This window comes from Macaca thibetana, chromosome 4 (assembly GCF_024542745.1).
Source record: "Macaca thibetana thibetana isolate TM-01 chromosome 4, ASM2454274v1, whole genome shotgun sequence".
NCBI lineage: Eukaryota > Metazoa > Chordata > Mammalia > Primates > Cercopithecidae > Macaca > Macaca thibetana.
In genome coordinates this window covers 108,913,741-108,940,656 of record NC_065581.1, presented here as the reverse complement: position 1 = coordinate 108,940,656, position 26,916 = coordinate 108,913,741, and the positions used below count along the sequence as shown (strand labels likewise).

The following is a 26,916-nucleotide window of genomic DNA, read 5'->3' as shown; positions in this document are numbered from 1 at the left end:
TCACTGTTTTGCTGACAAATGATGATGATGATCAAGAAATTCTTTGTTTAGATCTTGTGACTGTTTTTCTTTCATGCAGAAAAGTTGTGCAGCGACCAACCTAAGAAATAGATACAGAGAACTTGCAGAAGGTCTGGGAAATGCCCAGAATTTGTAATACTTTTCTATGGGGAGAGATTGGAGGGGGCAGAGCGTCCAGTGTTGGAAATCCTTCAAAGTATCATTTATCCAGAATGAAGGATTCACCTAGAAAGCTTAGTGTGAAAGGCTAAGGTCCATTTTGGTGCTCAGCAACATGGCAGAACTGAAGCTGCAACTGTTAGACCTGAAATAACCTCACTCTTCACACTGAATCCTTTACTGCAAGCATTGACTTACAGACCTTCTCTTGAGTGTTGAGATTGCTCTTAAGACCTTTTGAATCACAGCTTTCTGTTCTTTTCGTTCTTCTGCTGAGTCCCTGTGTTGGCAAGTCCCAAGAGCCTCTCTTCACCTATTATTAATAATTTATCTTTGCATGAAGGTAATACTTGTAGGTAATGCATTTTGACATCCTTGGGAGAAAGGAGAGTGGCTCCCAGAGTTTGGCTGCATTTCTTTACTAAATCATGACTTACGTTTTGAAGAAGTTCATAGGAACTTCTGTGGTGTAAACAGCTGCATATACTTTAGTTTTATTTAGATGTACAGATGGTGGTTATTCTCCAAGATACTTAGGAGTGTTCTAAGTAAAAGTTCTATTTGCCCTTATCCCTGAAGTCCATTTGCTTCTTATTGTTTTGAGTCATTTACTCAGAATGAACAGAAACATAAAGTCACTACTTTCATTTATCTGGCATCTGTTTGTGTGCAGTTCAGTTAATCCAGTTTAGGATCAGGGACTGTAGATGTGAAGGGAAATGAAGCAAAGTGAAAAAGCTGACTTGCAAATTGCATCCTGTTTTAAGTCAGGATGGTTAGAGTGCTGGCATTCTCCAAACATCATGCCTTTTTGGCATGTCACTGTATTGGGACCACTGGCTTTTTGTTTTTGTTTTTGTTTGGCTATCCTGATGAAGTGTAGTGCCAGATGACCCAGTGCATTTTTTTGTTGTTGTTTTTTTCTTTGAGACAGAGTCTTGCTTGGTCGCTCAGGCTGGAGTGCAGTGGCGTGATCTTGGCTCACTGTAACCTCCGCCTCCTAAGTTCAATTGATTCTCCTGCCTCAGCCTCCAGAGTAGCTGAGATTACAGGTGTCTGTCACCACACCTGGCTAATTTTTGTGTGCATATATATATACACACACACACATATATACACACACATATATACACACACACACACATATATATTTTGTTTGTTTATTTGTTTTTTAGTAGAGATGGGGTTTCACTGTGTTGGTCAGGCTGGTCTTGAATGCCTGACCTTCAGCGATCTGCCCACCTCACCTCCCCAAGGACCCAATACATTTGGATGGGAGGGATTGAGATGGGGTGAGCAGGCAAGGCTAATTTAAACCATGCAGACCAGCTGAAACTATTTTTTCTTCAAGTTTGTGAAAGGGATCACGTTTTCATTTTAACCCATGAAAACTTTTAATTTTTATTTAAATCACCTCTGTTTTTGCTTTAAGATCCAGCAATGGGAGCAGAATCTTGAGAAATTTCACATGGATCTGTTCAGGATGCGCTGCTATCTGGCCAGCCTACAAGGTGGAGAGTTACCGAACCCCAAGAGTCTCCTTGCAGCCGCCAGCCGCCCCTCCAAGCTGGCCCTCGGCAGGCTGGGCATCTTGTCTGTTTCCTCTTTCCATGCTCTGGTAAGTTCCTAAGGAAGGCTGTTTCTGCAGCATTCGGGGAGGGCTGCGGATGCTCCCCCTTTCTTTGGCTTGTTGCCATCAGCGCTTGTGGGACTTGACCCAACAACGGAAACCTAGAGGCCAGGTCACCCAGAGGCCACGGGCCTGGGGATGAAGGAGACCAGACATCGTGCTGTAGAGCCCCCAGTTTCTCTACTGCTTAGAGTCCAGCAGCTAGTGGACAGTTACTGCATGTTCATCTCTGTTTGCCTCTCCGTGTGTTCCACCTCATACCATCAGGAAAGTGGGATGCTGGAGAAGGAGCAACAGTGGGGTGAAGATTAAAGGATGGATTAAAGGTTGTTTTCTCTGTCCTGCAGAGCGCCCCGTTGGGTGTTTTGAAGTCACTCCCATTTTGGTGCCTTCTGTGTGTTGTGTCAGCTCAGCCTAGGGGTCTGTAGTGGTTTTGCTGACACTGCTGCCCACCATGGAGAGACTGAATGTCATGACTTGTGTTATCCAGATGAGAGCTGTCTATATGGTGGATGCTTTCCTGGCATTTCAGACATGCAGTAGCTTTTGGCGATGGTCAGAATGCGTTTATAGCAAGCAGAGCTCGCTTCCTTAGGGCAACTGTTAGTTTTTTCTGCCACTCAAATACTAAGCCTTTAGATTTTTTTTAACTGTGTTTTACATTAGGTATGTTCTAGAGATGACTCTGCTCTCCGGAAAAGGACACTGTCACTGACCCAGCGAGGGAGAAACAAGAAGGGAATATTTTCTTCGTTAAAAGGGCTGGACACACTGGCCAGAAAAGGGAAGGAGAAGAGACCTTCTATAACTCAGGTGAGCTCTTCAGCATGGGAACAGCATACTAGAGTGAAATTCCTGAAACCCCTAATTTTCCGCCTGCTATAAATAATCAATGTTCATTCTCTGTTAAGAATGAAATCAGGCCAGGTGGGGTGGCGCATGCCGTAATTCTAGCAGATTGGGAGGGCAAGGCAGGAGGATCACCTAAGCCCAGGAGTTCAAGAGCAGCCTGGGCAACAGAGTGAGACCCCATCTCTACAAATAGCCAAGTGTGGTAGTGTGCGCCTATAGTCCCAGCTACTCTGAAGGCTGAATTGGGAAGATCGCTTGAGCCCGGGAGGTCAAGGCTGCAGTGAGCCATGATTTTGCCACTGCACTCCAGCCTGAGTGACAGAGCGAGACCCTGTCTCAAAAATAAAAATGAAAATGAAAGTTAATTCAAAGGAATCAATTCTTAGCATGCTCTTTTTTTTTTTGCCCAACGAAAGTGCACAAGTTGCCGCATCTATCCTGGCACTCCCGAAGAGGTAGTCATACTGCATGCAGTGCTTAAGAACAGAAAAAAATAAGAATAATCAGAAAATAATCCACACTTTTCCTTCCCTCTAGTACTAATATTTATTTTCTCATAGATTTTATATTAAAATAAATGGAAAATTAATAATAAGAGGAGTGGCAGCTCAATTCTGTTGCTAGTGCTGTGGATTTTGCTCACTAAATCCTTACAACATGGCCTTGGGGTTTTGTCGTCCCATTTTAGAGATGAGGAGACTGACACTTGAAGAGGTTAGTTACATCACTTACCTTCCCCTGTTCACCAGCACCAAAGGGCATGGCCGGGACTAGTTTCTGCCTAAGTCCATGGTCTTGAAACACTGGAATATTGCTGGTGCTTATTTTTCCCTTGGGGAGGGGTGGCTCTTGTAACATTTTCTTTTTCTTTCTTTCTTTTTTTTTTTGAGATGGAGTCTCGCTCTGTCACGCAGGCTGGAGTGCAGTGATGCGATCTCGGCTCACTGCAACCTCCGCCTCCTGGGTTCAAGCGATTCTCCTGCCTCTGCCTCCTGAGTAGCTGGGACTACAGGCGCCCGCCACCACGCCTGGCTAATTTTTGTATTTTTAGTAGAGACAGGGTTTCACCTGTTGGCCAGGCTGGTCGTGAACTCCTGACCTCAGGTCATCCACCCATCTGGGCCTCCCAGAGTGCTAATTACAGGCGTGAGCCACCGTGCCTGGCCTCTTCTAACGTTTTTATTAAGGAAAAGTAGCCTAAGCATGTGTTGGTGAAATGCGGCCCAAGTATTGTAAATTGTTTTCAGAACATTTTGAATATATGTATTTCATGGTGCACCTGTATTTCATGATGCAGGTGCATGATAATGGATTTTATCTTGCTGACTGATATGTTTTAGGATTACTATGTTTCAAAGCTGTTGAAAAAATAAGTTATATGATGACCTGATCATTCAGGTGAATAGGGAAAAGGTTTGCAATTAAATGTGAAGAAGTTTTTGCTTTTATTTTCAATGAGCTGCTGTTTTTCTGATTATGTTTTCAATATCATTGGAAAGAGAGTCACATTTTATTGGATCTTTGTTTTCTAATTTGTGTATGGCTATTTATTTGATAATGCTTTTGTGAATTACGTAAGTAAAAGGGCCAGTATCAATTCCTTTGACCTGTTTAAAACCTTGAAACAATAAAGTTAGAGGTGGTGGGGAGTGGGCTGGTTCATTAACAGCAGAATCACAGGAAACTTCTTTTATGTGGCCACCATTTTTGTATACTGATATACAAAAATAATATCAGATTTTAAAATTGTGGTTCTACTTGCAATTATTATTATTTTTTTCTTTTTTGAGACAGAGTCTCTGTCACCCAGGCTGGAGTGCAGTGGTGTAATCTTGACTCACTGCAACCTCCACATCCCAGGTTCAAGCAATTCTTGTGCGTCAGCCTCCCAAGTAGCTGGGACTACAGACTTGAGCCACCACACTCAGCTAATTTTTATATTTTTAGTAGAGTCAGGGTTTCACCATGTTGGTCAGGCTGGTCTCAAACTTCTGGCCTCATGTGATCCACCTGCCTCTACCTCCCAAAGTACTGGGATTGCCACTGTGACCAGCCTGTAATTTAATTTAATTTAATTTAATTTAATTGTAAAGAGTAATCTTATTTGTTGGTTGTAATGGAAATGTATTTCCTCATTATTGACTGTCGTCAACTGCAAACCCTTTGCTAATGGTGGGCCTATGCTTTCTTTATTTTAAAAAAAATCGTTTTTGTAGAAATGGGAGTCGGGGCGGTCTCCCTATGTTGCCCAGGCTAGTCTCAAACTTCTGGCCTCAATCCGTCTTCCCACCTCAACCTCCCAAAGTGCTGGGATTATAGGCCTGAGCCATAACACCGAGCCCTTATGCTTTGTGAACTGAACTTCTTTGATGGTTAACTGATGTCCTTAAGGTATTTTAATCAAGACAGTATATTCTATATAATTAAATAATAACTTGATAAATAACTTGCTTACTTTTCTTAGATATAGACATTCTGCTAATTAGATATGAGCCTAATATGGTTTTTACCCAGCATGTGTTGTAATTTGTTCTCAACATAGATTTTTTGATAAACAAAAGCATTTGGTTGAACATTTTTTGTTTTAAAAAGATATGAAACTAATTACAGTGTCGGTATTTATATAACTGAATGAAGTTGATTTAGTAGGTATTTCTAAATGTTTACATTGTTTTTAATGTTAATTATGCCACTACAAAATTTAGAAGGTGAAATTTGGAAAAGGCAATTGTTTTTAGTTCTTCTACCCAAACAAACCACTTTTAACATTTAGCTGTATTTTCTTCCAAGATCTATTCTGTGCACATTTAAAAAAGTAGGTATGAGCTTGATTTTGGTGGTTCTGTTTCACACCTTCAGAAACATGTACTTTTTGGTTAAAAGCGATATCAAGAATGAATAAATGAATGAATTTATTTATTTATTTATTTATTTATTTATTTATTTATTTAAAACAGTCTCATGCTGTTGCCCAGGCTAGAGTGCAGTGGCATGATCTCAGCTCACTGCAACCTCTGCCTCCCGGGTTCAAGTGATTCTCTGCCTCAGCCTCCTGAGTAGCTGGGACCACAGGTGGGTGCCACCAGGCCCGGCTAATTTTTGTATTTTTAATGGAGATGGCATTTCACTATTTTGGCCAGGCTGGTCTTGAACTCCTGACCTCAGGTGATCTGCCCACCACAGCCTCCCAAAGTGCTGGGATTGCAGGCCGACTTAAATGATAGATGACATAAAAAGTAAAACGTAACTATGTAGGAAATTAAAACTTTAAGCGTATTAGAATAATAGTACAAATTGTGATATGAAGCTCTTCTAAAATGTTATAGAACTTTAGTTTTTCAATAATGAGAAAGGGTAGCTGGCAAGTGAACATTACAGGGCCATTTCATTGTCTTTTCATCCCCTGTCTGTCAGATATTTGATTTAAGTGGCAGCCATGGATTTTCTGGAACTCAGCTACCTCAAAACTCCAATAACTCCAGTGAGGTAAACTTTGCTGTAGATGGCCGCCATCTTGTTTTACATGAATGACACAAATGCTAACTTAAGTGAGGAATGCTGTTTCAGAATCTTTACATGAACTCCTTGAAAATAGATTTATAATTAAAATGGTCCCAGTAGGTATTCTCTAAAGAGATGGTCTTAAATGCCAAGCATCTTGGAGGTATCTAACCTCACAATAACTCCATTTTAAAATCAGCAACATGACTAGACTGAAGTCGTAATAGCATCTTTAATTTATACATCTCTATTCCTCAGCAGTACTTATCTTCATTTGAGAGTTCAGTGAATACAAAATTGCATTTTCCTTTCAGGGTTGTCAGGGATCTTCACACAGATAGTACATTCTCTGCTGTGTGTCTCAGGCGCTGTCAAGTGGGGCCTGAGTAGTGTCTCCTCATCCCCAAAATTGCTTCTGACCAAACAAATCCTCAGAATGATTTCTGAATGAAATCCTAGAGTATGAAATCCTGGATGTGCCTATGCCTCTTCCTAGTGCCTTTTTCAAACCCACAACATCCCCATGAGGCTGTGTTAGTTCTCTAATGTCTCCTCCACCAAATAATTTTTTTTTTTTTTTTGAGATGAAGTCTTGCTCTGTTGCCCAGGCTGGAGTGCAGTGGCGTGATCTCAGCTCACTGCAACCTCCGCCTCCCAGATTGAAGCAGTTCTCCTGCCTCAGTCTCCCAAGTAGCTGGGATTACAGGCGCCCTTCACCATGCCTGGCTAATTTTTGTATTTTTAGTAGAGATGGGGTTTCACTATGTTGGCCAGGCTGATCTTGAACTCTGGACATCGCGATCCACCCACCTCAGTCTCCCAAAGTGCTGAGATTACAGGCATGAGCCACCGTGCCCGGCCAGTTCTTACTCTGCACTTATATCTCTTACTGTTAGCCATTCTGTCAAGTGCATATGTCATGGCTCCCAGGAAAGCTTGTAATTGATATGGTTTATATATGCCCTATGATTATCTGTATATTCTCAATCTATAGCACACTGCTAAGGATATAGTACTTGCTTAATAAGTTTGATGATTAATTATTTCTACTAGATGTAGTCATTTAATGGCTGAGAATGACTGATTTGTAATAAAGGTCCATAATTTTAGGGTCATATCTCTTCCAGCACTGTGTAACAATGTAAAATTCTTACTTTGAAAGTTAAGAGGCCTGGCATGGTGGCTTGTGCCTGTAATCCCAGAATTTTGGGAGGCCGAGTCAGGTGGATCGTTTGAGACTGGCCTGGGCAACATTGTGAAACCCTGTCTCTACCAAAAATGCAAAAACTTAGCCAAGTGTAGTGGCATGCTCCTGGGAGGCTGAGGTGGGAGGATTGCTTGAGCCTGGGAGGCAGAGGTTGCAGTGAGCCAAGATCGCGCCACTGCACTCTGACCTGGGTGACAGAGTAAGACCCTGTCCCTGAATAAAGAAAGTTATGAAACTATAGCATCAGTACGCTTCCTATTAACAGAGTGTATGTTGGACTTTGAAAATAAATTTTGCTCATGTAGCCACTTACAGTGAGGATTAAGCTTAGTGCTTAAGTTGGGCTCAAAAAACAGGTCCCATTGAATGCTCTAAGGAGTGAGAAGAAACTATGATTTCTGCATTTGTTTTTTTAAGCATGTGTATCTAAACAGTTACTCCTATTTATTTTAGCTAAGCATTACTTGGGATGTAGGGATACTGAAGAAATTATTATCATTTATAGGACTATTTTAATGCAGCCTCTATAATTTCTGTGCTATAGTACCCAGATAACTAGATTCAGATTGAATGGGAGATAGAACTAAGGGTGTAATTTGTTTTTTTTTTTTATATCTCTGGGACTTACAATTCTGCCTGGCTAAATAATGAATATTTAATCTTGCTACTTTTCATCTGCTAATCATTCTTGGAGAATACTTGTAACCTGCACAAATGTATTTTTATACAATAAGTAAATTATGCTCATTTCTATAACACAGAAAGGCTGTTGTGAGGAAGGGGCCATGTGCATTTTAACTATTCCACTCTAATTGATGCATCATATAACAGTCCAACAGTGAGTCACCCTAATTCAAAATCTGTTAAGGCTGGAACAAAGCCAGTCTTACTTGAGCATTTTTTTAGAGGACACTTTGGCTAGCCAAAAACGAAAGCTTTTCATGGCAAACGTCTGGATGAGTAATAGTGAGTCTTATACGGCCTTTGAAGGGAGGTGTTTGTCATGGAGATTGTGACAACAAAGTCCCCAGTAAGGCTCGGATGGGGGCAACCCCGGAAGCTTCATTGGAGAAATGTGGCAGCCCCTGGGCCTCGGCCCCTTCTCCTGGAAAATTGGTTTGGGCTGTCCCAACCTTTTGTGGCAGTGAGTGAATGCAGTATTGTCATGTTAGTCATGAGCTGCAAACCGAAAAAAAAAAAAACTAAAAAACCCCAAAACCAAAACAAAACCCCTAATATTGGTTTCTTAAATGGAAAATATGAATGAAACAGCTTACTCTTCACCACAGTATGGTAATCTGTTTAGACAGAATATTAATACACAACTCTATACAGCATATATACGTATACCTGTACGCATACAGCTAGCGAGCTAGCTAGATCCATCTTTGTTTTTCTTTCATATCAACCGATGTATGGGCATCAGTCCAAGAAGGAAATAAACACTTTCTCTTCTATGACATTTTACTGTTGTTAAGAAAACTGGGAGCATGCAACTCCCTTTTGTGTTTTCTCCTCATCTCCCTTGCAAATAGACTTTCCTTTTATCAGCCACTGTGGTGGTGTGGGCCCATTTGTGACAGCCAGATTGTGATTTTGCTACTCACTTCCCTTCAGTGATCCAAGTAGTAATTACGAGCCATTTGATCCAAAAGCATCTGCTGTGAGAACACACGGAGTTTCCATTTTTTCTCCTTGCTGCATACTGAGCATAAGTAATTTGACATGTGGTTTCAGGACCCTTGATGTAATAATAATAATAAAAAATACTTCTGTGGAATGCCCTCCAAGGAGAGCTAAAGTGATTTGCAGACATTCACTAGTCAGTCTGGAGTGGCTGTGGCTGCAGCCCAGTGATGTTCCCGTGTCATGATGGCCAATTGGAGCTGACTGCAAGGTGATCTGAGCAGCAGTGGCCACTACAGTGCCCCAGGGCTTTGGAACAAAGGATGATTCTCAGGAAGTTCTTTACAGTGGTCATCACTGAAATACAGTAGTTATGCCCAGTACTACTGTATAAAGACCTGATCCAGGCTCAACGTCCAGAACATCTTTACAATTTCTGTCTTTCAAGTGCAGTTCCTCCCGTCAGTCTCCTAACCACCCCACGAGGCTGTTGTTTTTAAGCTGTTTTGAAGGTGAAGAAACAGAAGTGCAGAGGCACTAGATAACAGCCCCTAACGAGGCTGAGATTTGACCTGGATTGTCTTTCTATTATTGTATTTTTTTCTGTCTCCATTTGTATTCTCAGGACCAGGAAACCTTGAAGAGGCTAGTTGGAAATATATATATATATATATTTTTTTTCCTTAAGTGGAGGAAATAGAAATATATAGGTTTTTTCTTTGAGGGGAGGAAGTAGAGTAGGAGGCATGGTAGGTGTGTAACAGTCCTGACAGAGGTAGCCAACTATGGAATTCTGGGTGGTTGAAAATATTCATTTAACATAGTGGCATCTTTGAAATGGGTAACCTGGAAAAAGAATTTTCCAGATGACTCCATTTTTAATGCTTATTTTCAGGATTCTCCATTCTTTTTATGAAAAGAATGTTGGAGAATATTTTATCTGGTTTCCTGAAACTAAAGCACATGTATTTTCAACTTGGATAGCATTGACCTTCCTTCAGAGAATTAATCCAACTTTCCCTCCAAATGGGCAAAGCTTACAACCACCTAAGAGATCTGTAAGCACCAAGTAGCTTTTTCTTTTTCTAGTTCTAATGAATTAATTTTAAATTCTTGGTGCTTCCTTTGAATAACCAGGTTTTACTTTTCTTGAACTGTATATACATTTGTGACGGGTGTGTGTGTGTGTGTGTGTGTGCCTAACACACACCAAAAATTACATTTAACTTTTCATTGAGGGGCCTCTTGAGAGGGTCTAACTCTTCGATGGCCTTGGCTTTGATGGGCATCTTCTCTCCTATGGTTCACTACATCTCGGGTCAACAGTGTAGACTCAGAAAACCATTGCTCAGAGCAATTGTAGCACAGCACCTTGTTTAATGGATTTTAATAGGATTATTTCTTTTGTCCTTCCATCCTTCCATCTATCTGCACACTTTTCCGTTGTCCAGAACTTGTTCTCCTTCAATAATCTGTTAATTTCTCTTCTCATAGCTTCCAGAGAGCATTAAGAACTTGACACTATGTCAACAGAGTTGAGTAAGATACTGAAAACGGACAGCGTTTACCTCTCATGCCTGTATATGACTGTGAATTTCTAGTTGTATCCAGCTCAGCACTCAAGTTTTGAGTGTGTCCTGGGTACGGGCCGCACTGTGTTAATGGCTGAGGGAGAATGAGGATACGGAAGACAAAGCCTCTGCTGGCATTCATCTTATCCTGGTGCGGGACTTAGAAGTGACCCCCCTGTGGGCTGGGCTTTGCCAAGTGCTGTACCAGGGACATAGGAGAGTGAACTCATCTAAGTGAGAGGACTTGAGGGCAGAGAAAGGAGAGAGAGGAGAGACTTCATAAGAGAGGGGCATTTTAAACCAGGTTGGAGGGTGTATATGGTTTCAGCACTGTCTCTGTAAGGACGGTACAGCAGAGAGACGAGATGGAAGTGAGCACCGGCATGGAGCAGGAGCTTGCCACTCCCTTTTGGGGAATGTTCTCTGAGCCGTTCTGTTCAGTGGGAACATGGTGTGTAGCGTAGAATAATGGAAAGTAATCAAGACGTGTAGGTTGTACCCATTTTCTGTAAAGGGAGTTAACTGCCAGGCAGGCATTCTGTGTAATATAGCAGTGGTGTGAACCAGCTCAAGCCAGACTTCTACCCTTCAGTTCCCCGGAGTACCATAGGCACTAGTTGTGTAAACTTGGGCAAGTTTCTAGAATGTCCTGAGCCATATGTGTCTTGCCTGTTCCATAGGAAGTGATGATGGCGTCTCCCTGAGAGGGCTGGTTGTGAGTGGTGAGTGAACTGATGGCACATCAAGAGCTTGTTTCATTTGGCCTCATGAGATGCAATCTTTCTTTTTTTCTGAGGTGGAGTCTCCCTCTGTCGCCCAGGCTATTGCAGTGGCATGATCTTGGCTCACTGCAACCTCCGCCTCCCAGGTTCAAGCGATTCTCCTGCCTCAGCCTCCTGAGTAGCTGGGACCACAGATACGTGCCACCATGCCTGGATAATTTTTATTTTTAGTAGAGATGGGGTTTTACCATGTTGGCCAGGCTGGTCCTGAACTCGTGACCTTAGGTGATCCACCCGCCTCGGCCTTCCAAAGTGCTGGGATTGCAGGCGTGAGCCACTGCGCCCGGCTGGTGATACAGCCTTTCTCTGATTGTCAGTAACAGTGGGAACAAGAGGGTGTGAAGGCACAGTGTTAATTTGTACTGCTCATGTCCCTCCCCCACCTGTTTATCTATAATTACGTTTTTCCCGATCTCCTAAAATGCAGCAGTAAATTGCTCTGCCACCCTCAGTGGGAGCCTGTGACTTCCTCCAGGCCTTGTTCTTTGTGAAGTTTCTTACTCCACAGTGACCTCTGCTGGGTTTTAGTTTGCTTCTCAACAAGCCTGGTTTCAGAGGTGGGGGCCTGCACCTTTAAGGCAGCATCTGTTTGTTGCTAAGCACTGGGTTGAAATCACTGCCCAGAGAATGAACCAGAGAAAATAATGTGCCTGTGTAAGACAAGAGCCTTTAGGAGAGAGTGTCCGGGTTGGTTCCTGGCATCCCTGGCTCCTTGCATCTGGTCCTGTCTTTTCCTTTGTCATTGGCACGTGTGGGGATGTTCATTCTGGCTGTGATCACCCTTCCAGAAAAATGTGCTGAAAGCGACAAATCCATGACAGATCCAGAAATGTCACTTCAAAGTTGAGCACCATGTTTTCAAAAAGATGACACAGAGAGATGGATTTTTCTCTTGCTTTGTTCTTTGAAATTTCTTTATGATTTCTCTTCTAATTTTTAAATCCTACATAGGAGGATCTTTTACTTTGTATTTAAAAATGCATGGAATTCAAAGTAAAATCACCCATTAATGATAACTTTAAAGTATGATGAATGATATATAATAATGTGATAGTATTGAATCTATTGGTGACATTTTTTGGTATGTAAGGTGTTTCACATAAGTGACCTCTTTTGCTCACAAAACTTAAGTCACAAGTAATTTTTTCAATATTAATTATATTAATAACGTCCTCTTTTACAAAATAGCTGAATCGTAGCAAGGTAAATCTTGTCCTAGGACATACTTTGCTGGTAGCGTCTGAGACTTTTGATTTCAAAGCCCCAAATCTTTTCTTTACTACTACGTGAATGTAAGAACCTAGCCAGAGAGAAACATGTCTACATTGCTTAAGAAATGTATGCTATTTTTGTTATGAATTACGAAAGGACGTATTAGCATGAAGTCAGCAATTGTTGTGATGATGTAGTTTGGCAAACTAAACTTTCTTGGGAAGGGCTTCCTGAAGGTGGTATTCTTTGAGATGATTTTCCAACAGTGTCTGTGTGTGAGGTAGCTGAAGGATAGAGAGAAGATTTATCAGGACTACAGGTAATTTTAAGGAACAAATAGATTTCTATCAGTGATGAGTTAGGCTAAAATTAAAAAGAAGAAACAAAGACAAAAAAACCAGGTAGACTTAGAAGAGAAAGTTCGTGCTTGGATTAAGTGCAGTTCAGGGTTAGGATAGCAGGCAGATGTCAGTGGCCATGGACAAGGTGTGTCTGGAATTTAGTGGAAGGTCGGAGAGGGATTATGGCTTAGATGCAGGCTTCACAGTGGCCCTTCTCAACCATGATCCCAGAGTAGTAAGCGTGGATACTCAGCAGTCCTTACATGGATTGCAGTGTTCTTTTTTTATTTTTTTGAGACAGACTCTTACTCTGTTGCCCAGGCTGGAGTGCAGTGGCGCGATCTTGGCTCACTGTAACCTCTGCCTCCCAGGTTCAAGCGATTCTCCTGCCTCAGCTTCCCAAGTAGCGGGGACTACAGGCGCATATCACCACGCCTGGCTAATTTTTGTATTTTTAGTAGAGACGCTGTTTCACCATGTTGGCCAGGCTGGTCTTGAACCCCTGACCTCAGGTGATCTGCCCGCCTTGGCCTCCCAAAGTGCTGGGATTATAGGCGTCAGCCACTGTTTCCAGCTGGATTGTGGTGTTCTAACTCGGCATAAGCGGCCAATCGACACAGTGGAAAGAACACAGGACAGGCAGTCACTGACTTTCACTCCACTTCCCGTGGCAGCAGTTTCATCTGCATAAAATGAGTGAGGAAACATTGTTGGCCTTAGAAGGCTGTGAGAAGCCAGTGATGTAAATAGTCCATAAATGAACGGGACATTTGGCCGGTGGTTTCCTTCATTTGTTAATCAAATTTGTCTGCATTTTCTTTTGGCATCTACAAACAGGTCGACGAACTTCTGCATATGTATGGTTCAACAGTAGACAGTGTTCCCCGAGACAATGCGTGGGAAATCCAGACTTATGTCCACTTTCAGGATAATCATGGAGTTACTGTAGGGATCAAGCCAGAGCACAGAGTAGAAGATATTTTGACTCTGGCATGCAAGGTAATGGATTTTGCTGCAAAAATATACTTCTGAATAGAAATAATCATTGATGTTGCAATCTTATGCCTTCTAAATTCATGTGGTATTCAAGGGCCCAGTTTCCACGCCAGGGAACATATTAGCATATTTATTAGTTAATGTATTTATTAGCATATTGATTAATTTGCATTCTATTCCTTGATCTCTTTAGAAGAATGAGTTATTAGATCATGATCCCCCACCTTCATGAAGAACCTGAGCTAATCTACTGAAATTCTATGTATACTTTGGTATCTAGAATAATTATGAAATCCATTGCTATTTAAGTTACTTAGAGATGGTGTGTTATAAGAAGGCGGCATAAACTTTGAGGTAATTTAATTTAATCCTAAATAGTTTTATCGGATTTCTCCAGATTAAACACGAAACTTGATATATTCACAGTTGCTTTATGGAGATTAATATACGATGATGTTTTATTCATTTTTCAAACTGGGTTTCATTCCTGATCTGAAAAGGGAGTTTATGGTAAGTCTTAAAGAGGGCCCTCTGAGAGAATATATTCAGCAACATCAGATCAGAAGCTTTTCGACCACCAGGTGGTGTAGTAGAGCTTAAATCGTTTTAAGTTTCCAGAGAAAATACAATCAAATATGTTGACATGGTGAAAAAGGCATATAGAGTTTAAGTAATGCTTAATCATGTGCACTTAATAAATGTGAAAGATGTTTAATTTTAGTCCCCCTTTTTCACTTTGACTTGAAACATTAGGATTCTGTACATTTATATGTAGTTTATATCCTTATGAACTTAATTCCCTTTTACTCCCATATGTAACGTTTTTATTCAGAAAACCAACAATGTTCTATACCAATGATACCCTCTATTAAACTCATAATTTTCTGAGTAATAAAGGGTATCAGAAGCAGTGGGTCGGCCAGGCGCAGTGGCTCACGCCTGTAATCCCAGCACTTTGAGAGGCCGATGCGTCGGATCACAAAGTCAGGAGATCGAGACCATCCTGGCTGACACGGTGAAACCCTGTCTCTACTAAAAATACAAAAAATTAGCCGGACGTGGTGGGGACGCCTGTAGTCCCAGCTACTCGGGAAGCTGAGGCCGGAGAATGGCATGAACCCGGGAGGCGGAGCTCGCAGTGAGCCGAGATCGCGCCACTGCACTCCAGCCTGGGCGACAGAGCGAGACTCCGTCCCAAATAAAAAAAAAGAAAAAAAAAAAGAAGTAGTGAGTCAGTTTGACCCAGTTAGAGCATATGCCTGAGATAAATTTCTCACTGTTGAAAATATGCATGACAGAGAAAATATGAGTGTGTGTGTGTAAACATTTTCCTTTTGAAAAGTTTTTGGAGTAGGACATTCTTAATTCTGAAGTCTATAGATTTGTTCACATTTTACAAATTTCTGTATTTTAGTAATGAGAAACAAGGTTAGGCTCAACCTAACTAAAGAGATGGCATTTGCTGAGCTGGTAAGATTTCTTCTACTATCAGATATGTTCTACTGTAATCTCTTAAAAATGCATCTTTTGCCTTTAATCATAAGCAATAGTGTTCAGAGAAAACCTTCTTAAAAATAATTGTCTGCCGGGCACGGTGGCTCATGCCTGTAATCCTAGCACTTTGGGAGATCGAGATGGGCAGATCACGAGGTCAGGAGATCACGACCATCCTGGCTAACACAGTGAAATCCCGTCTCTACTAAAAATACAAAAAATCAACCGGGCGTGGTGGCGGGCGCCTGTAGTCCCAGCCACTCGGGAGTCTGAGGCAAGAGAATGGCGTGAACCCGGGAGGCGGAGCTTGTAGTGAGTGGAGATCACGCCACTGCACTCCAGCCTGGGCAACAGAGCGAGACTCCGTCTCAAAAAATAAAAAATAAAAAATAAATAAAATAGTTGTCCCCCTTTACTTTTTTGCATACTAGTATGCATGTATTTATTTATTTATTTATTTGAGATGGAGCCTTGCTCTGTCACCCAGGCTGGAGTGCAGTGGTGCTGTCTCAGCTCACTACAACCTCCACTTCCTGGGTTCAATCATTTCTTCTGCCTCAGTCTCCCAAGTAGCTGGTATTACAGGTGTGTGCCACTAGACCTGGCTAATTTTTGTATTTTTACTATAGTCAACATTTTGCTGTATTGGCTAGGCTGGTCTCCAACTCCTGACCTCAAGTAATCCACCCGCCGTGGCCTCACAAAGTGCTGGGATTACAGGTGTGAGCCACTGTGCCTGGCCTGCATCCAAATGTTTAAATTAGAGCTCTTATATAGGTTTAAATTCAGCAGATTTTTTGTGGTATTCTTTTAGCGATTTCTACTTTGATTTTTAATGAGCCTGCTAACCAATGATGGATTTAGAAAGAGCATTTAAAATATGAATGACTGTCCTCTTCTTTATAGATGAGGCAATTGGAACCCAGCCATTATGGCCTACAACTTCGAAAATTAGTAGATGACAACGTTGAGTACTGCATCCCTGCACCATATGAATATATGCAAGAACAGGTAAGTGTGCACTAGCTTTAGAAAGGGAGACTGAACCACATCCATGGCGTTTTGATTCTGAAAAATGTCATTTCTGGGAAAACTTTTGTTTAAATCCGGCACCTAGTTTGGAAACAGTCTCTATATAAATGGTAACTTAATAGCTTTCTTGTTTTATTATGAAAAATAGTGTCAAAGTAGTTTTTCAAGGTATCATAACATGAAATCCTCTGATTTTGTTGTTTTCACCTTTTGCAGGTTTATGATGAAATAGAAGTCTTTCCACTAAATGTTTATGATGTGCAGCTCACGAAGACTGGGAGTGTGTGTGACTTTGGTAAGTGTAAGGAATGCCTCTTTCAGGGAGTTATGTGGTTCATCTTTGCCTACTTTGCCCCAGTATCTTTGGACTTAATGCTTTTCCCTTACATTCACGTTTTCAGAATATATGACAGTAGTTTCTGAACGTCCTTTCTCTTCCTACATTTCTATTTATTGATATTAGCAGGTGACACAGATAGGTATCAGTATTAGAGGGAAATGCCAAAGTAATTAAATGGAATGAATATAAAATTGATGGGAATTTGAAAATATAGATTAATAACACCATGTACTGTGTACTGATGCTGCTCTGAGCAGATCAACTCATGATTCATAGGAGAGTTGCTTTCATCTCTAGTGTCTTTGCTCTTGGTTTTCTCTTCCTACCTGGAATGCTCCCCTTCTTCCATCCCTCCTCTCTAATGACATGAATCCTACTGTCCTTCAAGAACCAACTGAGGGTCTAACTTTCTTGAAGAAACCGTATCTGATTGCTTTAGCTTTACTTCTTTCTTTCTTCCCTGAGTTTAACAGTTAAGAGTCAGCCAGGCATGGTGGCTCACGCCTGTAATCCCAGCACTTTGGGAGGCCAAGGCAGGCAGATCACCTGAGTTTGGGAGTTCGAGACCAGCCTGACCAACATAGAGAAACCCCCATCTCTGCTAAAAATACAAAATTAGCCAGGCATGGTGGCACATGCCTGTAATCCCAGCTACTTGGGAGGCTGAGGCAGGAGAATCGCTTGAACCCGGGAGGCAGAGGTTGCGGTCAGCCGTAAGCCGAGATCGCACCATTGCACTCCAGCCTGGACAACAAGAGTGAAATTCCATCTCAAAACTAAACAAAACAAAAAACAATTAAGGGTCAGTACTTCTGAAGTCACTTAATAGCATCATTTCCTCCATTTCTCTTTGATTAGATAATACTTGGTAAATATATCCATAGAAACAATGGTTAATGATTGGTAAATACCTCCATAGAAACACTATTTCTTACCTCGTTAAAATATGTTGATACATGATTATTTTCCTTAAAATGATTCAAACTAATAATAAATTAAAGTTTATAATATGTTAAAATGTCGTTTTTAGGATACTTTCGTTTTTTAAAAATTTGTATAATCTTTTCTGACCCCTATGTTATTTTTTTATTTTTTATTTTTTTTGAGACAGAGTCTTGCTCTGTCGCTCAGGCTGGAGTGCATTGGCACGATCTTGGCTCATTGCAACCTCTGCCTCCTGGGTTCAAGCAATTCTCCCTGCCTCAGCCTTCCAAGTAGCTGGGATTACAGGTGCCTCACCTGCCACTACACCTGGCTAATTTTTGTATTTTTAGTAGAGACGGGGTTTCGCCATGTTGGCCAGGCTGCTCTTGAACTCCTGGACTCAAGTGATCCGTCCACCTCAGCCTCCCAAAGTGCTGGGATTACAGGTGTGGGCCACTGCACCTGGACCCCATGTTATGTTGGTTTTTCCTTTGAAGCCCTCTCGGCCTTTTTTCTCCTCCTCTTGGCCTTCACTGTGCTTTTTGTGGTTGCCATTTGTGTTCATCTTTGTACTGGAATGAGTGAATGAAGACACTTGCAAAGATACTCTCTGGTGAGACCGTAATCTGCCAGGCTCTGCTGGGGTCCCAGAGGAGACCTGGGGAACAGGACATTCTTGCTGTCCTCAAAGAACTCTCCGTATTAGGGGACCAAGACATGGAAACCTGTGCTCCTCACTGTGGCATCACAGAGGGGGACACTAAGTCAGGAGCCATGCATTCAGAAGAGGGAAGGTCTCCCTAGGATTTGCATGTAATCTTATATATTTAGGGCAAGCACTGTATTCATCCAAGCATTTTTTTCACCTTCTTAAAATGCTCAACCCCATAGTTGTTTCTCAGCAATTATTTGTTGTATTGAACTGAATTTCATGTATTTCAGTAAGAGTATTTTTTTGCTGTTAAATTTGTTTCTAAATTTTAAATTGTGGTAATAGACACATAACATAAAGTTTATCGTCTTGACCACTTTTAGGTGTACAGTTTTGTGATGTTAAGTACATTCACAATGTTGTGCTACCATCATCTATCTCTACAAATCTTTTCAGCTTGTAAAACTGAACTCTGTACCCATTTAACACCAACTGCTCATACTGTCCTCCCCCTAGCCCCTGGCAACCACCAGTTTAATACTTTGTATCTCTCGGAATTCCCCTGGCAACCACTGTTCTATTAATACTTTCTACCTCTCTGAAGTTGACTGCTCTAGCTACTCATATAAATAGTATTACACTGTGTTGTCTATTTGTGACTGGCTTATTTTACTTAGCATATTCTCCTCAAAGTTCACCCAAATTGTAGCATATGCCAAGATCTTTTTCCTTTGTAAGACTGAATGATATTCCACTGTATGCATAGATCACATTTTGCTTATCCATTCGTCCATTGACAGACAGTTGGGGTATTTCCACCTCTTGGCTATTGTGAATTATGCTGTTATGCACGTGGCTGCATGGTCTCACCTTTTGAATAAAAGTTATGTTTTTATATTTCTTAAGCCTCTTGTCTGACGTTTTTCTTTTTCTACCCCCGCAAGATATTTGTACTTTCAAAATAGTTGTAATTTAGACTTTCTCAACATACTGTACTTACAAGAAAATATGTTCAAGGAGATACTGCCGATGTGGTTGGAGAAATTGAGTGTGGTGGGTTGAGACGTGCTTTTTCCTTTTATTTTCTTTCCTAGGGTTTGCAGTTACAGCGCAGGTGGATGAGCATCAGCATCTCAGCCGGATATTTGTAAGCGACGTTCTTCCCGATGGCCTGGCGTATGGGGAAGGTCCGTGTGGCACACCGTGCCTCTGTTGCCTCTTAATTTGCAACTGTGGAATACAGCCTGGCTAGTGAATGTTTCTTCATACAGTTTTGTCAGAAAAAGATTTCTCTTGGAATTTTAAAGAAAGTAAACCTAAGAGTTTAATTGGAAATGTGACCAAACACAGCCTCTCACTCCCATAAACCCAGCTGCTCAGGAGGCTGAGGTGGGAACATGGGAGGATTGTTTGAGTCCAGGAGTCCAAGACCAGCCTGGGAGATACAGTGAGACTCCTGCCTCCATAAAAAAGGACAGAGAAGCCGGGCACAGTGGCTCACAGCTCTAATCCCAGCACTTTGGGAGGCCAAGGTGGGCGGATCACGAGGTCGGGAGATCGAGACCATCCTGGCTAACACAGTGAAACTCTGTCTCTACTAAAAATACAAAAACATAGCCAGGAGTGGTGGTGGGTGCCTGTAGTCTCAGCTACTCGGGAGGCTGAGGCAGGAGAATGGCGTGAACCCGGGAGGCGGAGCTTGCAGTGAGCCGAGATTGCACCACTGCACTCCAGCCTGGGCGACAGAGTGAGATTCCGTCTCAAAAAAAAAAAAAAAAAAAAAAAAAAAAAAACGAGAAAGAGAGAGAGAAAAGAAAGAAAATGCATATGCCTATATATAGAGAGAGCATGTGTGTGTGTTTAAAAGACAGAAAGTGTATACATATATATAGACAGAGGGAAGGAGGAAGAGAGTGTGAGACAGACAGGCAGACACTGATGGAACAGTTAACATGAGAACACTAGAAAAATATTAGAAAAAGCAATGAATGAGTGGTTCTCAAGTTGTTTCTCTTTCAAACTGTTTCTTCTAATAGTAGCTGTGAGAGAGCTAACATTTGTTTTGCTATTAGTGGCATCTAAATACTATACATTTTGGCCTTTTAATTCTTTTCTGTTTTTCTTATTTAAAAGACGGAGTCTTGCTATATCACCCCAGGCTGGCCTCAAACTCCTGGGCTCAAGTGATCTTCCCACCTCTGCCTCCTGACTAGCTGGGACTACAGGCACCTGCCACTGTGCCCGGCTGGCACTTTCTTTGAAGAAAGCGACAAACAAAACAGCCCCTAGGAGTACACGGTTTGAGTTTGCAGCCTTCTTTCATCTTAAAATATTTCTCACAGTAATCCCTCTCTCTTTTTTTCTGTTTCTCCTTCCTTTTTCTCAGGGCTGAGAAAGGGCAATGAGATCATGACCTTAAATGGGGAAGCTGTGTCTGATCTTGACCTCAAGCAGATGGAGGCTCTATTTTCTGAGAAGAGCGTCGGACTCACTCTGATTGCCCGGCCTCCGGACACAAAAGCCACCCTGTGTACATCCTGGTCAGACAGTGACCTGTTCTCCAGGGACCAGAAGAGTCTGCTACCCCCTCCTAACCAGTCTCAACTGCTGGAGGAATTCCTGGATAACTTTAAAAAGAATACAGCCAATGGTAAGGCTTTGTTCTGACTTTCTTCTTAACTGCTGGTATCAACAGCCAATATTTTTAGGCTGTAATTTTGCTTGCAAACTCAGATTATTTAAGCTGTTCAAAGAATGTTTTCTAATTTATTAGAAGAACACAGATGCCAACTGGAGTAGATTTTATCAAAATTTCATGCATTTTAGTAATTATAGCGCTTTCAAGAAAATAGAAAATAATTATTTTTGCACAAAATAACATTTTTAAAACATCATGGACTCATTAAAAATCACCCATAATGTTTAGTCTTGTAGTGGCTCTGTGACTGAAGGCAGATGAAATCCTGCATAAATGCCATAGTGGAAAGATTTTTCTTATTTGGTTGAATCTGAGGCATAGCCATTTTGCAGTAATCTGTTGGGCTCTTAAACAGCCTGTGCATTTCAGTTCAGTTATATCTTTTGTGAAGTACTACTTTCTTAATAAACAGCAAACTTTCTTTTTTAAAATTTATTTTTATTTTTATTTTTTTGAGACAGAGTGTCACTCTGTCGCCCAGACTGGAGTGCAGTGGCTTGATCTCGGCTCACTGCAACCTCTGTCTCCTGGGTTCAAGAGATTCTCGTGCCTCAACCTCCTGAGTAGCTGAGATCACAGGCGTGTACCACCATGCCTGGCTAATTTTTGTATTTTTAGTAGAGGTGGGGCTTCACCATGTTTCCCAGACTGGTCTCAAACTCCTGACCTCAGGTGATCCACCCGCCTCGGTCTCCCAGAGTGCTGGGATTACAGGCGTGAGCCACCGTGCCTGGCCAGTAAATAGCAAACTTTTAATGTAGGTCATGAATTTTAAAACTTTGTGAAGGCCTAAAAATGAAAAACTGTGTGCCAGCATATTTTTCTCACGGTAAGACTTCCATATGAGGAAATCATTTGAAGGTCTGAAGTTTTGAGTGTATCATTCATGTGTATTTCATGCACTGCAGTCAAGTAAATTAGGGTACTGAAAACCGGTAGTTTTGCTTTGTACCTCTGGAGAGCCCGGGTCAAGCTCCACAGGAGACCAAGTGTGGGGTCTTTTTCCTGGGAGAGCACAGAGCAATTTTTATACTTAATTACGATGATAATGGATTTCCAATTGAAATCTCTGCATGATTACTAAAAATGAATGAAAAGCACCAAAGAGAAGTTGTTAGGATTGATTTAATTATAAAGGAAGTTTATTAGGTCATTTTTGGAATTAAAAAATCAGATGGTAAGATTTGTGACTCAATAAGGTATCTCGTGCTTTCTCCTCCTCTCTTGGGGCCTTCCTCTAATTTAAAATGCCATTAAATGGACTATTGGCATATAAAAGTGAATGTCATAAAACAAAAATTATGATGGAACTTATTAATTACTTGGGTATATTAGGGCCATCATTCAGCTACCCTAGGCTGCTGTTATGGGCCTGAGTATTCCATATAATACATGCATGTGTCCATTTGTTGGATTCATTACTCTTGAGGGATACATTCACTACCTGTGTTATGTCTCTATGTATTTTATCATAATAAGAAATTACCACAGAGGCTATAATACTTTTGGTACTTGTGGGAATGAATTCCTATAGAAAGCAGAGAAAGGGGCAAATTTACCTTTTTTTTTTTTTTTTTTTTTTTTTTTTGGAGACAGAATCTTTCTTCTCTGTCACCCAAGCTGGAGTGCAGTGGCACAATCTTGGCTCACTGCCACCTCCACCTCCCGGTTTCAAGCGATTCCCTTGCCTCAGCCTCCGAGGTAGCTGGGACTACAGGAATACGCCACCACGCCTGGATAATTTTTGTATTTTTAGTAGAGATGGGGTTTCACCATGTTGGCCAGGCTGGTCTTGAACTCCTGACCTGAAGCGATCTACCCCCCTCAGCCTCCCAAAGTGCTGGGATTACAGGTGTAAGCAACCGCGCCTGGCTGTTTTTCTTTACTTTTTAATTTTTTTAAAAAATAGTAAGGATCAAGCAGGTGAGTTAAGCCACTTTTATTTATTTATTTATTTATTTTGCTAGGGAAACAGAATAAAGAGGCAGTCCTGGATCTGTTAAACCGCTATTCTATTACTCATCTTAGGCAGCCATTCGGACTGTCTAATCCTTTATACCCTATGTCTGTGTGGACAAAGAGCTTAGTTAGCCAGGCAGGCACGGTGCTTGTCCACATCATGCCTCCTGATGGAACCTTGCAGGTTCTTCCACTGCCAGCCTAGTGGGAGCCACTAACCCTTTCCTGGTGTCCTGGCAAGACTGTGCTCTCTGCATGTGACAGTCTCCCAGGCAGCGCCCCGCCCGCCTCTGCCCTGAGCTTTACCATTCCTCCCCTCTCCTAAGCTCCAGGTGGCTGTTCCATAGTGATGCTGCTTGTGCTGGAAAAAACAGCCCCAGCAGACTCCTTCCCCAGACACCACAAACATAGACTTTTCTTTTTCTTTTTGAGATAGTTACGTTGCTTGTGAAGGAAGTTAAATGCCTGTGGGCAAACATCTCGGAAGGAAGTCTTCCATTTTGAAGGTTGAGGGGACAAGAAAATAAGGGTAGGTGGGTGAATTAAAAGGTAAAAGTGAAAAAAGACCAGGTCTCTCATTCATATGCAACATCTGAATGGCAAGAGAAGCCTATGTTTGTGGAAACTCTGAGAGGTGGCATGGTAACAAGCATACAGGTTTTGAGTCAGACGTGGGTTCGGGTCCTGGGCTGCCCTGTATGGGTTTTTTGACTCACCCAGGGAGTTCTGGGCTTTGGTGGATACTACCCCAGCCTCTTTACCCTGGTGGAAACGGTCCTGAGGTGCAGTCCACACAGCTCTGCAGATGGGCTCTGGAATGAGCCCCAGCTGCCCACAGCATCCTCACTTTCACACCTCCCATGGGCTTCCTGCCCTTCCTGCCACACTCTTCCTACCCCCTCCTTTGGGAATCTCAGGGTTACCTTCCAAATAAACTTCTGTACCCAAATCCTTGGCTCAGACTCTGCTTTTTGGGGAGCCTGAATGAAGATGCTGAGCCTCACTTTTCTCATCCAGAGGATAATGTTTCTCCCCCTGCTCCTGTGGACCCTGTGAGTTTGGGGGAGTTCCTGTCTGTGGCATGTTCAGCCCAGTGTTTTACTTGGCAGGAATTCTGAAAATGTGCTTCTCCTCCTCCTCCCTCTCCTTTGCAGCTTCCTGTTTTATTAAAAATTACCTTGATTTGCTTTTGCAATGAATTAGAAAACAGTAATCCCATTTTTTAACTAAAAAAGTTAAAATTTACAGAAATCAAAAATTTAAATGACTTTGACAAACAGTTTTTAATACAACTTTGAAGTATAACTTAGCGGTGGCCAGCCATTTGAGAGCCTGCCTTTCCCTAAAGTTCACGTTCCCTTGGCATTGCTAGAAGGCAATCATGTACTTGAAAAGAAGGAAAGTTCTGTTTGCTTTTCCAGAGAAGCCAATCTTTTCCTTACTATAAAAACCAAATGGCTGGCTCTCTGGGAAAGAAGACCTGTTTTTTAAAAAATAGAAATTATAAGAATATCAGAAGGTAGATGAAAAGGAAAGCCTTAAGCACTTGTTTGGGCTTATGTTGACCATCCAAATGGAATATTTATAGCCCCCTGTCGAGCGCTTAAAATGTTGGGGGGCGGGGGTGCCCTGGGAACAAGAGTTCAGGGCTTTCAGTCATGTCCTGAAGTTTATGTTGGTTAACCTTTGTCACTTGATCAGTTTCAAGTGGGGGAGGGAAACCCTGTCTCTGTCTATATCTCTGTATCTAATCAGTCTTTGACTGAAAGAGGTGTTAGTCACAGTGGCAGGTCCCAGGAAACTAGGGGGTTGCTTGTGGGTTGCTGTTAAGGTTCTGCTTTTCTACAAAAGAAGCATCCTTGCCGGGCGCGGTGGCTCACGCCTGTAATCCCAGCACTTTGGGAGGCCGAGGCGGGCGGATCACAAGGTCAGGAGATCGAGACCACGGTGAAACCCCGTCTCTACTAAAAATACAGAAAATTAGCCGGGCGCGGTTGTGGGCGCCTGTAGTCCCAGCTACTCGGGAGGCTGAGGCAGGAGAATGGCGTGAACCCGGGAGGCGGAGCTTGCAGTGAGCCGAGATCGCGCCACTGCACTCCAGCCTGGGCGACAGAGCGAGACTCCATCTCAAAAAAAAAAAAAAAAAAAAAAAAAAAAAAAAAAAAAAAGAAGCCTTGCAGTATTTGACATTCATTGATATGAATAATGTTTAGGAAAATGGGTCTCAAACTTCCTAGTGCCCAGGACTCAACCTGCTGAGCTTAATGAAAATGTAGACTCCAGGGTTTTGCTGTCGATGCACCTCCTGCAGGAGGCTTGGGGCAGTGCAAGCCATCTTCCCCCCCGGCTCCCCCGGCTTTTTTTTTTTTTTTTTTTTTTTTGAGATGGAGTTTTGCTCTTGTTGCCCAGGCTGGAGTGCAATGGTGCGGTCTCAGGTCACCTCAACCTCCACCTCCTGGTTCAAGAGATTCTCCTGCCTCAACCTCCCGAGTAGCTGGGATTACAGTCATGCGCCACCATGCCTGGCTAATTTTTTATTTTTAGTAGAGATGAGGGTTCTCCATGTTGGTCAGGCTGGTCTCGAACTCCCGACCTCAGGCGATCTGCCCGCCTTGACCTCCCAAAGTGCTGGGATTACATGTGTGAGCCTCCGCGCCCAGCCGCAAGCCCCATTTTTAACCTGGGCAGGTGTGGAAAGCAGCCCTGGAGAGCCAGCCTCTCTAGCCTGCATCGCCTGGAGAGCAGCCCTGGGGCTGGTGTGAGCACTCCTGCTGCCCATTGGCCATTAGTCTAAAAGAGGTGGCCTGAAATGGAGCAGTAGGACTTACTGTTTCCTGTATGCTGAGGTTTTGAGGATGGAATGAGATAATATGCGTAAAGTTCCCAGTACATGATCGCTGTTGCGCATGTGTGTTCTTAGGAATCGTGTGTCCCAAACCTCCACCATTGTCTTTCCACGTGTGCTCAGCATGCAGGCAGTTGACTCTTAGCTCACCTCATTTGTTGCTCAGTCCATGCTTGGAAGACACCATGTTCCATTTGGCAAATCACTTACACTAGGAAGCAAAGATCTTCCAGCTTCGCTCCACTATGCCTATGATGCTCTGTGAGGAGCAGAAGAGACAGGAATATATGGAGAATTGATGAGGGTTCAGTATGAAGTTCCTCTGCTTCTTAAGAAATGAATGACCGTTTGATTTTGCCTTGAAGGGCTTACATTTCTGTTCTAGTTATTCACGGTGGAGAGAGGAAATGTCCATAGGCTGTATTTGACTTGAGCGGAAATATCGTCTGTAAAAACTTTATAGAGAGAATTAATTTTACCACTGGAATTCCCCAAAGAGGCCAGTGTTATTTTAGAGCCAACAAGGTGACCATTGAAGGGATTGGACGGGCCAGACCTGTTTATACTGGGACCCTGTTAATGCCGTATTTGTGATTTATGTATGAAAATCCCTTTTCTAGTGTTTGCCATCTTTTGAAACATTCCAGCAGCTTTTAAGAAAGTCTCATTGGGCATAGAGTTTCTGAACAAAGTCTTTATGTAAACACTGAACTTGTCGCATTAATGAACTCTCCATCTATAAACAGCCATTAATCCTACCTTGTTAGGATTGGAGGTATATTTAGTAGGGGACAAAATAGAAAAGACCTATGTTTTCCTTCCATTTAGACGATATAAATCCAACACATGCTTACCAGATGATGAAGGTAATTGCAGCCTGAGGTTCTTTTTTAGCCTCCACGCCCCCTTTGAATCATTCTTTTTTTAAATTGCCGTGAGTAGTGTAGAGTCTCAAGCTACCAGAAGCCACTTAGATGTAAATTTGCTCTTTGGAATGAATTGCTCTTGGGAATGTATGTGTCCATTATATAGCTTCTCACCAGGGAAAAGAATTATAGAGCCAACTCTGATGTG

The 26,916-nt window shown here is 42.2% G+C and overlaps 1 protein-coding gene across 4 annotated transcripts in view; it reads left to right on the top strand.

The window, feature by feature from the left end:
- TIAM2 (TIAM Rac1 associated GEF 2) overlaps positions 1 to 26,916 on the top strand; it is a 273,384-nt gene that overhangs the window by 176,616 nt on the left and 69,852 nt on the right. For 3 of the 4 annotated variants that reach the window (XM_050786779.1, XM_050786780.1, XM_050786781.1), the window contains 7 exons: positions 1,613 to 1,798; positions 2,477 to 2,623; positions 13,740 to 13,901; positions 16,299 to 16,403; positions 16,641 to 16,719; positions 19,435 to 19,527; positions 20,727 to 20,990. In XM_050786779.1, coding sequence (XP_050642736.1) covers positions 1,613 to 1,798; positions 2,477 to 2,623; positions 13,740 to 13,901; positions 16,299 to 16,403; positions 16,641 to 16,719; positions 19,435 to 19,527; positions 20,727 to 20,990 — 1,036 coding nt within the window. Of the gene's footprint in view, positions 1 to 1,612; positions 1,799 to 2,476; positions 2,624 to 6,076; positions 6,149 to 13,739; positions 13,902 to 16,298; positions 16,404 to 16,640; positions 16,720 to 19,434; positions 19,528 to 20,726; positions 20,991 to 26,916 lie in introns of all 4 variants that reach the window. The other variant, XM_050786782.1, reaches the window with a different exon arrangement.